Below are 14,329 nucleotides of genomic sequence, written 5' to 3'. Positions count from 1 at the left end.
TTTTCCAAGGATGAACATTAAATTCATTGCATAATTACTTATTTATGTTATTTTAAGAAGTAAGTTACTGCATAAATGTTTGTTTATGTTTTTTACATACCTATGAATATGCACTTGTACTCAATAACAATATTCATTTTAATTTTTAATAAACATGACGTTAATGTTTTCAAAAAGGTATATGTTCTTCAGATCATAGTTTTTATTTTATCCGAAGCATTTATATTTTTTGTTTTTATATAACTTATAAACATTTTATTTTTAACTTATAAAATTCTTATTATTTTATTAAAAACATATATGTTTTAAATTTCACAAAATATTTATATGATATGTTTTCATATATTATTGTATTTTAAATGGTATAATTTAAAATATAAAATTCTTATAATCATTTTTATTTTTATTTTATATTCTGAAATGTAAAATAAAAATGTATTTGTTTTGTATTTTAAAATGTATAATTTATTTTTTTATTTTAAATTATATAAATTGAAATATAATCTGAAACATAAAAAAATGTATGTAATAGAGTTGAAAGTATGAAAATGCAGGAAAAAAAACCATTTTTTGTTTGTTATTTTCTCCTACGGGCCGAGTTTGGCTTTGGGCCCTTAATATCCTCTCCTTGGTCACTGGGCTCTAGGCCCATATAACCAGCTAACTGTGAAATAAGGCTGAGAAGGGTGAACGAATTTGAAGCCGTTAGATCACATTGAATGGACAAAATATCTTGTCCTCCCTCTTCATCTGTCTGAAGGAAGAAAGAGTATCGCGTCAAAATTCTTTGTCGTCTTCTCTTTGCTTATTTTCTCCTCCCAAAACCATTATTCTCTTCCCATCTCAAACTTCCCCTCTCTATTTTTCCATCTGCTAGTTGCTAGTGCTCTGTTCGAAGCCTGTGAAGTGAAGAGGAGCCTGTTACATTTCAATTCCTGAAAATTCAAGGTACGGAAGAAGATGTCTCAGTTTTGATGAGGTTGTGCTGGTAATAGCACGGTTCTATTTTCGTTCTAATTGTTTGGATTGTTTTACTTGTTTGATTCTCTCCTCTATGATTCTGTGAGTTTAGTTACTTTCTTACTCTTGTTAATAGTTTGTGATTTTCAAATTAAATTACACTTATGGAAGAAATGGACCAAAAGGTTTAAGACGAGGGAAATAATTACTGCAACCGTGAGTGTTTTGAATTTGTTGGAGTAGATATTATTGTTAGTTGAATCGTGTGAAACGCGTTGAATTAGTTATACGTAAACTTCTGGTGTGATGCTGGTGAATAACAACGTGCAAGATTCGAGCAACATGATCGTTGTAGAAGCTGTAAATGGGGCTGCTGTTTCGGAAGAGTATAGAATTCTCTAAAAGGAAACTGCTGAGCTGTTTTAATTTAGACCACTTGTGCTGTTTGCAAGAAAAAAAGAAACTGCCTTCTCCATCACCTGGACCACCCGCACTAATTGTTTTTGTGTTTTTGGTGAATATATTAATTGGGTTTTAATTTAGCAAATATTTAAAAAAAACTGTACTTACTTACACCAAGTAGTTTAGGGAATCTTTATAATCTTGTCACACCCAAAGAAACTTATTTAAATCAAGTATATAGTTAAATTTAAGATAGTTAATTAATTTCTTAAATTGTTCTGTGCATTTGTTTAATTAAGTCATAAGTATTGCTAGTAATAGCAAATGATATTGTTAGATATAAATACAGATATATGAGAATTGTGATAAGAAGGAGATTAGTAGTAATAGGTTAATAGGTTAATTAATATAATAGTATAGATAGAGATGTGGGTTGATAAAAACCTGACTAGGATTATTATCCTTACAAAAATGAGAGGGAGAGATTGGAAAGAAATGACAAAAAAGGAGAAACAGATTTAGAAGTCTAATGGGTCTGACACGTTGACTATCTTCAAGAAAGGTAGAACCAGGCGGTAGCGCCGCGCCGGACCCACCCAAAGAAAGGCGCAAGACGGAATAACTATTAAGCAGCTACGTCTGAAAGACCTTGACCTTGCCGCGGGAAATCCTTTAATTCTTATTTAAAAGTCTTTAAGGAAAAAAGGAAATAAAAAATTTAACTATATTCATATTTTGACTATATTAAAATATGTATATATTATATATATATATATATATATACATGTAATTTTATAATATTCTATTTTTATAAAATAATTTAATTAAAAACGTAACAAAATAAAAAATAAAAATATATAATTTTGTAAAATAATATTTAAAAGATTATGTATTCGTTATTTAAAAAAAATATTCAATCATTTTGAAATAAAAAACTTATTTAATTATCTATTTTACTTAATAAATTATTTTTCATTTATTAAATGATAAAATTGTTGAAATTACTAAATGGATAACACCCTATATATAACGGTTCAGATGATAATTAGCTGGTACTTAAATCTAGTGTAAAAAAACACTATGATAACAAAGTTTCCGAATTCCTTCACTTTTCCAGAGGTTTGATTTCTCTGTTTCATTTTATTTACCGGTACTTTTACAGATGTTTGTCCTCAAATTTCTTCACCGTTTTGCTTCATCATATTTACTTCAATTTTATGGTCCTATATAATACATTTTTGGTGGAATATTTGAAGTCAATTCCTGTAATGTTTTTCAGCCTTTTTTTTTTATCATTGTGTTTTCTTATGATTCTTTCAACCTTCTTGGGTACTGAAAGTTTGGGCCAAGAAAAAAGGTTTAGGATCTTGATTCAGTATTATTTTCTCATGCATTTTGTAGTTATGTTTTAGTGGAAATATGTATTTCTCCCCCCTTTTTTTTTGTAAAGGTAAAAACGTAGTATGAGAGTGACAATTTGTTTGTGTTATGTGTTTGGAATTGTCAAATTCCATCTCTTGATTCCATGTGCTATTTTTGGTTGAATATTTGAAGTCAATTCCCGTAATGTTTTTCAGCCTTTTTTTTTTATCATTGTGTTTCTTTATGATTCTTTCAACCTTCTTGGGTACTAAAATTTTGGGCCAAGAAAAAAGGTTTAGGATCTTGATTCAGTATTCTTTTCTCATGCATTTTGTAGTTATATTTTAGTGGAAATATGTATTTCTCCCCCTTTTTCTTTGAAAAGGTAAAAACGTAGTATGAGAATGACAATTTGTTTGTGTTATGTGTTTGGAATTGTCAAATTCCATCTCTTGATTCCATGTGCAATTTATGCAGTTCTGAGTCATTATTTGTTCATGTTTGGTTTGTATTTTTCCGAGCAACTTTCATTGCCATTTTCCCTTTTTTTGCAGCATATGGCTTAAACATCTCTGGTTTCTGTAATGGCACAAGATACTGTTTTTGGTGCTGACTCACCTCGACGACGTCTATTGCGAGATCAGGTTCAAGTGGTTAAAAGAAAGGATTCTGATCGCTATGAAATTGTTCCTATCCAAGATTCACTGTCATTTGAGAAAGGATTTTTCATATTCATTCGTGCGTGCCAATTACTGGCTCAAAAGAACGATGGAATCATATTAGTAGGAGTTGCAGGTCCATCTGGAGCAGGGAAAACTGTTTTCACTGAGAAGATCCTCAATTTTATGCCAAGCATAGCTGTCATAACAATGGACAATTATAACGATTCTAGTAGAATTATTGATGGAAACTTTGATGGTGAGTTCTCTTCATTTATTTACTTTTAAGTAATCTATGATGACTGTGTACATCTATATTTCTTGTTTCACTTAGGATTTTGCAGAGTTTTATTATTTTGTCTGAGTGTTACTGAGTGTTACTTCGTGTTACTCGTGAGTATGAGTGAGAACTTTTATTAACAAAGTTATTTCTGCTGCTGCACAATTGCTATGCAGTTAAGAAAACATAAACTTACTTAAGAAATAGAGGGAAAAAAATAGGGTTCAGAGTAGAAAACAAAGTGATATGTGTTTATTTCTCTTTATGCTCTTTGTATGACTATTATGTAGTAACTATAATGTTATAAACTTATACTTTCATTTTCATTAGATGTATTGTATTCTTTTAAAGCAACGTTCAATAATCTATGTTTTTTTTTTTTGGTATTCTCCAAGTCCACAAATGATTTCATGCACGTTTTTGTTGATTTTTCCAAGGTCAATCTCAAGCTATTTTTTAGCAATTTTCAAATATACAGCTTAATATTCAGGTTTTCTATGGACGGTAACAGGTGTGTCAATGGCTATCTCTATAATATTGCTTGCCTAATAATCCTATAATCATTTCACCTCAATTGCAGTGTTCTTGGAAACTCGTTAAACACCTTAAAATTCACATTCATGAAGTGAAAAGCGCAAAAGCTAGTGCTACTAGCATTCACTTTGATGTACAAAAGTCATTCATAATCAATTTCCAAGCTCAGACTTAGACAAAACAAATTTTTAATCTTGAAATTTATTGACATCTGTGGAGACTCCAAATACATTGTCATAATTTCCAAGTCTCCTTTGCTGGCCTAATATATTAGTGTAAATTACACTAATAGCCCTTGAGTTTTACTCAAATTACATTGACACTCCGTTTTTTTTTTTTTCCTTTTAAATTCTACACAAACCTCCTCATTGTTTAAAAGGCATTACATTGCACCCCGTTTCACTTTACCCATGTACCCATTTACGTTTAAAACCATTACACATGTCTCCCCTCGTTACATTATACATGGACCCTTTTTAAGGAAGTCATGGTAATGATGAAAAAAAATAGATAGTGTAAGTGTAGTTTGAGAAAACTTCATGGTATCCCAATGTAATTTTCTCTAAATATTACTCAATTACTCATTCTTTTGCATCCTTCACGTAATACACACACACATATAGACAGCCTTATCATCTATTATTGGCAATATGGACATGTTTCTCGTAATATCTAATCTAATTTATTATTTTCGTTTCTAAGCAATAGTTTTACATGGTAATCTTATTAGTCAATGTTCAAGAAATAGGAAGGAATGTTATGAAACACTAGATTCTAATGTCACTGTTATTTGAAACAGACCCTCGGTTGACGGATTATGATACCTTGCTTGAAAATATACAGGGTCTTAAAGCAGGGAAGCCTGTTCAAGTTCCAGTATATGATTTCAAGTCTAGTTCTCGCATAGGATACAGGTTGTGTACCTTTTTAATTTTATCATTTTAATGATGTGCAATTGCCTATTTTCTAGTTGTTCTATCTAGGTTTATTCTCACAAATTAGAGAAACGTGGAAAAGAGAATACCAAAGCTAATGATATTCAACAATGTTTATATGGATCAAGTTATTAGATTTGTTAAGGATGTTTAGAGATACAGTATAATAAGAGATGTTAATAAGCAAAGTTCTAAAAATATACTTTTTATTTTTATTTTTATAAAGGGTGATTTTTGAGTATAAATGAAATCACTTAACACTAAACATAACAAGAGGGGTTCTTATTGGAAACATTGCCAAACACCCGCTCAATAAATAGTCCACATTCAAACAATATATTGTAGTTTTCTCTCCACCCCTGGTCCCTCTTCTTATATTATTACCCTTAGCACCTCTTTTTTCTCTCTCCATTGTTATCGCTTAGCATGTGTAAATGGCCACCTATGTACGCGTCTACCTTTGGAAATCCACACAGACACGCAAGAGGCACAGGAGAAAATATGTAAATGTGGAGACACATGAGTACTAGAATTAGCATCATATTATTCCAACCCCAGATCTTGTTACATTTATGTTTATTTCGTTGTTTTCTTTTCTACTATTTTCTTTACAGGACTATTGAAGTCCCAAGCTCTCGTATTGTAATCATAGAAGGCATCTATGCCTTAAGTGAAAAATTAAGGCCTTTGCTTGATCTTCGTGTTTCTGTCACGGGTGGAGTTCATTTTGACCTTGTTAAGCGTGTATTACGGGACATCCACCGTGCTGGTCAAGAGCCTGAAGAAATAATTCACCAAATCTCTGAAACGGTTTTTACTGATCCCATGTTAGTTTTTAGGAGTGTTGAAAACTTGCATAATGTAAGACCAATCATTTTTGTTTCCCTTTGTAGGTATATCCTATGTATAAAGCTTATATTGAGCCAGATCTCCAAACAGCACATCTAAAAATCATTAACAAATTTAATCCATTCTCTGGATTTCAAAATCCCACATACATATTGAAGGTGATGTCCTATGCTATCATAGTAAGGTACTTTATATTTTTAAGTGAATTCTTGATGATACATTGTGTTGGTTGTTCTAGTCAGCAAGAACTGTGACAGTTGATCAAATCAAGGAAATTATTGCTGCACAGCATACTGAAACCAAAGAGGAGACGTATGATATATTTCTTCTACCGCCTGGGGAAGACCCTGAAGCTTGTCAATCATATTTGAGAATGAGAAACCGTGATGGAAAGTACAATCTCATGTTTGAGGTTAAGTGATGGAAAACTATCCGATTGTTATAGTTATATCAATTTTTAAGAGAATGTCTAGCAAACAAGGCATAATTTTGAAGGGGTTGTAAGAACTCATACAAAACTTAATTGAACTTGTGAAAGATGTTATGTTTATGGTCCCTATAATTTTTTTTTAAACTATTTCAATAAGCTTCAGGGAAAAGATGATAAAAATAAGTTCTTTGAGCTTAATTTAGTAAACGTCATATTGAAAGTTTATGAATAAGTTTTTGTTAAATATTTTCTTAAGTTTTTTTAACTAAATGTGTACTTTGGACATTTAGTTTATGCCAATATTTCACTAATAATATTGTTTACTTATTTACAATTTTCTTAAAAACCTATTATAATAATAAAAAAATAGCCTATTTAGCCTCTTGCATAGTTGCAGTACAACAACTTCATGGTATTGTGACTTAATGAAATTGATAGGTTTGGTATAGTATATAAGAGAAGAAATAAACAAGGGAGTGTGCCAGCTGTAACAGACTATTATGAATATTCCAGGGTTAGTTGTGGGTGGGAAGGTTTTTCGGGGAAAAGAAAATATTCAGGAGAATTGTGGAGAGTGAGGTTCTCTCGAACAACTTCAGTGGGGGAAACACTGTAAAATTCTATGCCATTTCTGTGCCTACTACATTGGTAGGTGCAGAATTGGAAATAAAGCAATAAAGATTCACATGACAGAGTCTTGTTCCAGTGTACTTTTCGTGGTTCTATCAGAAATGAGCTATGAAAGACAAAAAGAAAACCTTAGATAAATTTTCAAAACTTAAACTTTCAAAATGTTTTTCAGTGTACATACCTACAACAGATTTCTTGCAAATTGAGTTCTTGAAATTAATGAAACATATACTCCCACATATTTTCCTTCTTTTACTGCCTTCAGTAAATTGTTTGTCTCAAACCTGTTATTTAGTTGATGCCTTTTCTAATGATGTGAGGAATTATTTTCTTTTCTTTCTCTTTTTTGTTTTAGCTATGGTTTTGTTGTGACATTTTATGCATATATGCATATTGTGCTTCTAAAAAACAGTGGATAAAAGGAATGTGATTTTTGCTTCAAGAAGATTAACAAATATTTGAAAAAATTGTTGTTCACAGTGGAGGATAGTATTGACATTGAAGTTTTTAAACTCAGGGCTTTGAAGATCTTATCTTTCAACATCCTCCTTCCTTTTGAGCTTGAGATTTGCTGACAATTTTGCACCTAGAAGCAAAATTACTGAAAAACGTCTGTAATGGTAATGCATTCTTGTTTCAGGAATGGGTGACAGATAGTCCATTCATAATATCTCCTAGAATTACTTTTGAGGTCAGTGTGCGCCTTCTTGGAGGGTTGATGGCCTTAGGGTACACAATTGCATCTATACTGAAAAGAAGCAGCCATATCTTTCGTGATGATAAAGTGACCATAAAAACTGATTGGTTAGAACAACTGAATCGCACATATGTTCAGGTATAACAACATATTGTTTGTATCATTCCTTACATACCTTTTATGCTTGTTGATTGTTATGTGACAAGTAGTCTTAACTTTTATATTTCCTTACTCTTGAAAAAGTTAGTGAAGAGATTAAAAATAGAGAAGAAATTTTTATTCAAATTCTTGATGAAAGCAGTACAAGAGGATTCATTATGTAAAACTCTACCACCCTACAAATAAATATTATAATTAGTAATAAATAACTCATCGTATCCCTACAATGTCTCAATAGTCACAATAACTAAGTATCTCCTCGTAATTCTATACTCCTCCTCAAGTTGATGAATGGATGTCTATATTTAACAGCTTGCATGTAAGATCTTGAAACTGCTTCGTGGAAAGTTCCTTTTGCAAATAAATCTCTATCCCTATGTGTTTGGTCCTATCATGTTGGACTAGATTGTGAACAATACTAATAGCTGATTAGTTATCACAAAAGAGAGTCATAGATTCTTCTCTTTTCACTTTAAGATCATTCACTTTTTATACTAGAACATGCAATATTTTTAGATGGATCTCCTATCAAGAACTAACTGAACATAGTTTGCATCAATATTCATCTCCATATTTAATTTTCCGTCCTTCTTGAACAACAATCTCTTTCCTAGAATTGACTTCAAGTATTGAAGAATTTTATTGACAGCCTGCAAATATCGCTCCTATGGATGATTCATGAATTGACTAACCACACTCACAACATAACCTATGTCTCCCAAATCACAGTCTAAGTAAGTCTCCCAAATCAAACATAGGGTGATTGCTTGAATCGATGTAGGGTTCTCTTCAACTAGTGTACCTTATTCCTCTTTTGGATAGATCCACAGCCTAGTGTGATCTCTATGTAAACTTCTTCTAGATGTCCATGCCAAACAATATTTTTTACATCAAACTATTATAGCTCCTATTCAAAATGTTTTGCCAATGAGAGGATGATCCACTTAGTGTATTTATCTTTGTCATTGGAACAAACGTCTCATAATAATCAACTTCATAGGTATTAGTATATCCTATTGCAACTAATATCGCATCGTACAGATCTAGTGTAATCAAACCTATAATTCATTGAGTAGATCCCCCTGAATGCAACCTTTTTATCTTGTGGTCAATCAACAATCTTCCAAGTCTTATTCTTTTGTAAGGCAATCATCTCTTCATTTATGACTTGATCTCAATTCTTATCTTTGAATGTCTCTTGAACTGATGTGGGGATTGTAATTCTGTCAATGATAGAGAGAAACTTTGGTCTTGTACAAAAAGGTGTTTAGTGGACATAAATTGAGAAATAGGATACTTAGTACAAAACATCTTCCTTTTCTCAAGGCAATAGGTAGGTAATTAATGTTAGGCTCAAAGGTAGGTATTACACAAGGAATGCAACCTGGAACATGTGTCATGTTTGTGCTTGAGCTTATTTTTGAAAATAGTCATATCGTCACTCCCTGAGAAACGAATGTAAAATTGAGAATTCCAGCATCTGTATTTGCCAGAGTAACTAACGAAGAGGAATATCTGGAGCAGTGACAAAATGATAATGACATGGTTTGATTAGAGGTTTTACACGTTTACACCAAAGGAGAGAGTTTTCTCATCAAGTTTTCTGGGAATTGAATGTGAGAAGGTTACTAAGGAGAAGCAGCCATTGGTAAATGCAATGAAGAAAATTTGTTCATCTAGGATTGGCAAACTGTTGGTATCATCGAAGTTGAAAAGAATTTAGAAAGTAAAATTGAAGTTTTGTATTTGAATGAATGGAAAAACGAATCACTTACATTTGAGCAGTTACAGCAAAAGCTTTTATACATGCAAACAAACTAGTGACAACTGTCAATAGACAGCTACACAATAACTAACTCCAATAGATGAGTGACACTGGTTTGTAGACAACCGGTACATTAACTTACTAATGACACTCATTTTACAATAGAGTAGTATACTCATATATGACCTATTTTGTTAGTAAAATTTGGGCTTGTTAGAGCGAATCATGATCTCAAGAGTAGAAAAGGCAGCGTTATTAGAATGGGACTGGTGGCTAATTGAACTGCATGAACCATTTTATATTAAGTATTAAATATTGGTTGTTCTTATGGTTTAGTGGTTGTTCTTCGCCTAAATATCCTGTGGTCCCGGTAAACTATCCTTAGCACACTGCAGTTTTTTAAAATTCGTCATTTCTCTAAGAAGCCTTTCAACATCACAATGTCCTGTGGAGCAGAGGGCAAGCCATTTCGTGTGGTGTGCAAGGCAGTAAATGAATAGCAAGTACAAAATTCTAGTATTTAAAGAAGAACTGGATCAGTGGTTCTTAATGGTTTTTCAAGCACTTGATGATGCCTGCATGGTTTGAATACATGGTTATTACTCTGGATCAATGGTTCATCAGGGTTGAATATCAAGTGTAAAAATCTAGTATTTAAAGAAGAACTGGATCAATGGTTCATCAAGGTTGAGTCCAATTTTCAAGCATTTTGATGGGGCCAGCATGGGTTGAATACATACAAGAAGAACTGGATTTAATACATGGACCGGACTGGTTATTACTCTGGATACCAGGTTAATCAGTTCAACAGACTGATCTGGTCCAAGTCTGCTAACAATAAGAAAAGGTAGATTTTTGGCTGCAAATCAGTTAATATACTTACAAATGTAGCTTTTTCAAACTGTCCATCCTAAGAATAGCGATTATAGAAAACTGTCTAATTAGTTGTAGAATTTTTGTAATAAATTGCCATACAGTCAGGTGACAGTACAAGACTAACAGACCAAAATTGTTCTCATCTAAGTTTAATGTTACCTTGCTATAATAGTTTACTGTTAGTCTTATTCTTTCTTTTTTTACCTTCGTTTTCAAACCTTGTCAAAAGGTACTACTTCCATCAGAGACCATAATAATTCCATTTACCATTTGCCCTCACCTATTTCCTATGTGAATCTGCATAAAATGTTTTAGAGCATATCATTTCAATACAAAATGTTATCTTTGCATTAAGATTAATAATAACAAATGTATCTATTAAAATGATCGTCTTATTTGTTTCCCGTTGGCATTGTTATTGTGTTTTATTGTAAATATCCTTCACGTATCCTTATTAACTTATTTTCTAGTGTTTGTTGGTCCCATGTGTCCTTGTTAGATGGTATTAGGTTGGTCCTGGACTAGGTTTAAACATAACATTAACACAGTAACATATTCCAGCCCTCGGGCACTTATTTAAGCCTAAGCACTTCAATGCTTTTGGCTAGGCCTGGGGGGTGCATGGAGGTCGAGACACATGCCCATGCCTATTAAATGTTTGTGTTTGTTTCTTTTTGTTGTCATTCGCTAAATACTTATTTATCCTGTTTTCAAGGTGCAAGGGAAAGACAGGATCTATTGCAAGTTTGTAGCAGAGAAACTGGGATTGGATGGTTCCTATGTTCCTCGCACTTATATTGAACAAATTCAGCTAGAAAAGCTTGTGAACGATGTGATGGTATGAGCCATCATTTAACCTTTTTATTTGCTGTTTTAATGTTTATACACTAAATCTCTAATCTGATCAAACTGCAGGCATTGCCAGACGATCTTAAGTCAAAACTCAGCATAGATGATGACGTAGTTTCAAGCCCCAAAGAAGCCCTTTCCAGAGCTTCTGCAGATAGAAGGATGAAGTATCTTAATCGGTAATTATTAACTTCCATTACGTATTTGTCCTCTCTTAAAAAGAATAATGGTATTACTTCTACTTGTTTTTCATATTTGGAATAAGAATTTCAGAATCTGATTAAAAGAATGTTAAAGGAAGGTTTTTGTCATGTTCTTCTCATTTTGTTTTCTGTAGTGGTATTTCACACTCATATTCGACTCAAAGGGACAAGATTCTACCTAAGCTGACTAAACTTGCTATAAATAACAGAAGATTCGATGGAAGAACTCTTGAATCTCCTGCATCGATTGCTAACAATGTAATATATATATTTTCCTTGAAAAATCATTTAATTGCAATCATTTTAGCCTCTTCATTTATCAATGTATCACTTGTTGTGTCTTACTTTGTGGAACATGGAAAAGTACTTGTTGAGTCCATAGAAAGAAATGTTGAAAGATATATTTGTAGTGAATATTGGCCAGAAACTTCAAAAAAAGATGTATATTAAAATTTTATGGAAATTATATTCACATGGTGTTTTGGCATATAGGTGTTACAAGTAATAAATGTTTGCCTTTGTGGCTATGAAGTTTAATTTTCTATCCATCTAAATGATTCATCTACTGATATTTGCTTTTGAGTTTCTAGGGGTCATCACTCAACTTTCTGATCAAATTTCCACATTAAATGAAAGAATGGATGAATTCACCTCCCGTATTGAAGAATTGAATTCAAAGTTTGCTAGCAAAAAAGTTTCGGCCAGTCAACAAAACTTGGCTTCACAGGCTGAGGCCAGTAATGGCTCAGGCCCCACTTCCTTGTTTGTAACTGGATTAGGTAATGGTTCATTGACTGGATCATTGCTGCCTAATTCTTCATCTTCTTCTCAATTGGCGAAAGAGTCTCCCCTGATGGACGAGGTTGGTCCCCTGATTTTTTAATTCACGTGACATGATTGGTTTATGAAAGAAAGAGAAAGAGTAGAAGATCTTGTAGATTTTTTCTTAGGAAATAAGACGGAAGGCAAAAAAAAAGTTAAATAATAAAATGAAACAAATGGCCATAATAATAAAGGTTGAGAACCTAAAGATATGAATAAATTAGTCTTTTAATTTCAAAAGTTTCTTTTTCTTTAATTAGAAGGATAGACTATATAGATGGGTCAATTATTTTCCTTCCTTCCTTTTTTAAGTGCTAAAAATCAGTGAAAGGAAAGAAACCTTCTCTCTTTTCATTCCTCCCAATTTCATACCTTCCAAACACACCATGATAGTGCTATATGCTACACTACACATATCATATGCATACTGTGCATGTGTCTACTGAGTGTAAAGATGCGTACTATGTCTCAACTGAGATAGAACATGATGTGAAGGAACTTCGTATGGATGGGAAAAGATAAAGATGAAGATAAATTTGTATAAGGTATTGTTGAGATGTAGTCTTGCCCGTGTTGAGGAATATATTTAGATACTTTTAAATGAAAAATACAACAATTTATAGTCTTAAAATCCAAGTCATTAAATATTATTTAAAGTAATTAGGAATAATTTAATGAAGATTAATAATGTCATTTACCCATTTTCCATATTCTGTTGAACAACATATATGGTTCCTTATAGTAAAAAATGATTTTCACCCACTTTTTACTTTACAACCTTTTAGCAATTCTAAGTAATAATAAAATATTAAATTAAATTATTCAATTAAAATAGAAATTGATTTATTAAATAAAAAAATAATTAAACTAGGAGTAAATATTTATGCGGGTGTGAACTTATCATCCTAAAAGCTAGTTGGATATTATGTTAGATTTTAAGTGATCCTGTCAAACATTTCCATTCAGTACCTCCCATCTCTCTTCATTTCAGACAACATCAATCACAATTTTCTACTTTGAAATACTGCATGGAGCAATAAGACATATTTAGTTTCTTATTTTAATTATTATTTTTTAAAATAGGTGTTAGTTATTGCACGAGGACAACGTCAAATCTTGCATCAACTAGACACTCTGAGCAATCTTTTGCATGAATACTTAGGAGAACGGTCACGCCTTGGAAGACCAAATCAGACAGGTAGAATGCGTGAACCTGAATCTGTTGCCATCCCTATGGTTCTGACTCTGGTAGTTGGTGTTGTTGGTGTGTTTTTGTTGAAGGGTGTGACATCCCAAAAGTAGGATATAGTAATATATATGTGTTTCTTCCTATTTATGAGAGGACCCTCGTAAATATAACTAAAGCTTAAAGGGTTACTGAAAACAATTACATGAAGTAGTAGTAGTAGTGGACGACCTTTTTGGCTTACACTTAAGACGTAATAGAGTCGTGTAACATTACTCAATGTATAAGCTTCTGAATATTTCTTCTCGTTAAATAATTCGTCCACTTAGTGGAATACTGAACTTGCATATTTGTTCATTATTTTGTTAATTTTAGCCGTTGACATTTCAGTTTATGGCTTCCGTGACATTACGATAGATCAAATTCAAGTTGTTAAGAAAAACGTATAGAGAAAGTGAAAATGAAAGAGAACGAGATAATGTATCAGGACTTGAAAGACAATGATAGAATATGAAGGAAAGAGCGTGTAGAAAAGATGTTGATAGGGGTGAGAGTGGGTGAGTACAAATGTGCGGAAGGAGTGTAAGAAAGGGGAATACATTCGGAAATTTACTTTATATTGTATTTGGATCAGAAAATTTAAAAGAACAGTTTATTTATTTGAAAATTTTGAATTCTTTTAAGTAAATTGATTTGTTTAGACGAGAAAATTAAAAAAAAAAAGTTGAAAA

General features: G+C 32.2%; 1 protein-coding gene across 3 annotated transcripts; it reads left to right on the top strand.

Moving 5' to 3' along the window:
* The first annotated feature begins 690 nt into the window (after positions 1-690).
* On the top strand, positions 691-13,945 carry LOC114177332 (inorganic pyrophosphatase TTM1). Of its 3 annotated transcripts, XM_028062624.1 has the most exons (12): positions 692-948; positions 3,279-3,642; positions 4,997-5,111; positions 5,747-5,942; positions 6,026-6,139; positions 6,220-6,393; positions 7,682-7,876; positions 11,254-11,376; positions 11,454-11,566; positions 11,725-11,848; positions 12,180-12,452; positions 13,496-13,945. In XM_028062624.1, exons 2-12 carry the CDS (start codon positions 3,309-3,311, stop codon positions 13,712-13,714), a joined length of 1,980 nt encoding a protein of 659 aa, XP_027918425.1. In that variant the 5' UTR covers positions 692-948; positions 3,279-3,308; the 3' UTR covers positions 13,715-13,945. The 3 variants fall into 3 exon arrangements, 2 of the variants coding, with proteins under 2 accessions (XP_027918425.1, XP_027918426.1); XR_003603124.1 differs by lacking the exon at positions 11,725-11,848 and having other exon boundaries at positions 691-948; positions 13,496-13,778; XM_028062625.1 differs by lacking the exon at positions 692-948 and having other exon boundaries at positions 3,337-3,642; positions 5,041-5,111.
* Positions 13,946-14,329: the final 384 nt, after the last annotated feature.

This window comes from Vigna unguiculata, chromosome 3 (genome assembly GCF_004118075.2).
Source record: "Vigna unguiculata cultivar IT97K-499-35 chromosome 3, ASM411807v1, whole genome shotgun sequence".
Classification (NCBI taxonomy): Eukaryota; Viridiplantae; Streptophyta; class Magnoliopsida; order Fabales; family Fabaceae; genus Vigna; species Vigna unguiculata.
Note: the sequence above shows the minus strand (reverse complement) of the source record. Positions and strands in the feature narration are given on the sequence as shown.

Excerpts from the sequence above, each read along its gene's own strand:
- LOC114177332 (XM_028062624.1), top strand. The coding sequence starts at position 3,309 with ATGGCACAAGATACTGTTTTTGGTGCTGACTCACCTCGACGACGTCTA. Across the intron at positions 3,643-4,996 it reads TATTGATGGAAACTTTGATG|ACCCTCGGTTGACGGATTAT; the intron begins GTGAGTTCTCTT and ends TATTTGAAACAG. Across the intron at positions 5,112-5,746 it reads AGTTCTCGCATAGGATACAG|GACTATTGAAGTCCCAAGCT; the intron begins GTTGTGTACCTT and ends TTTTCTTTACAG.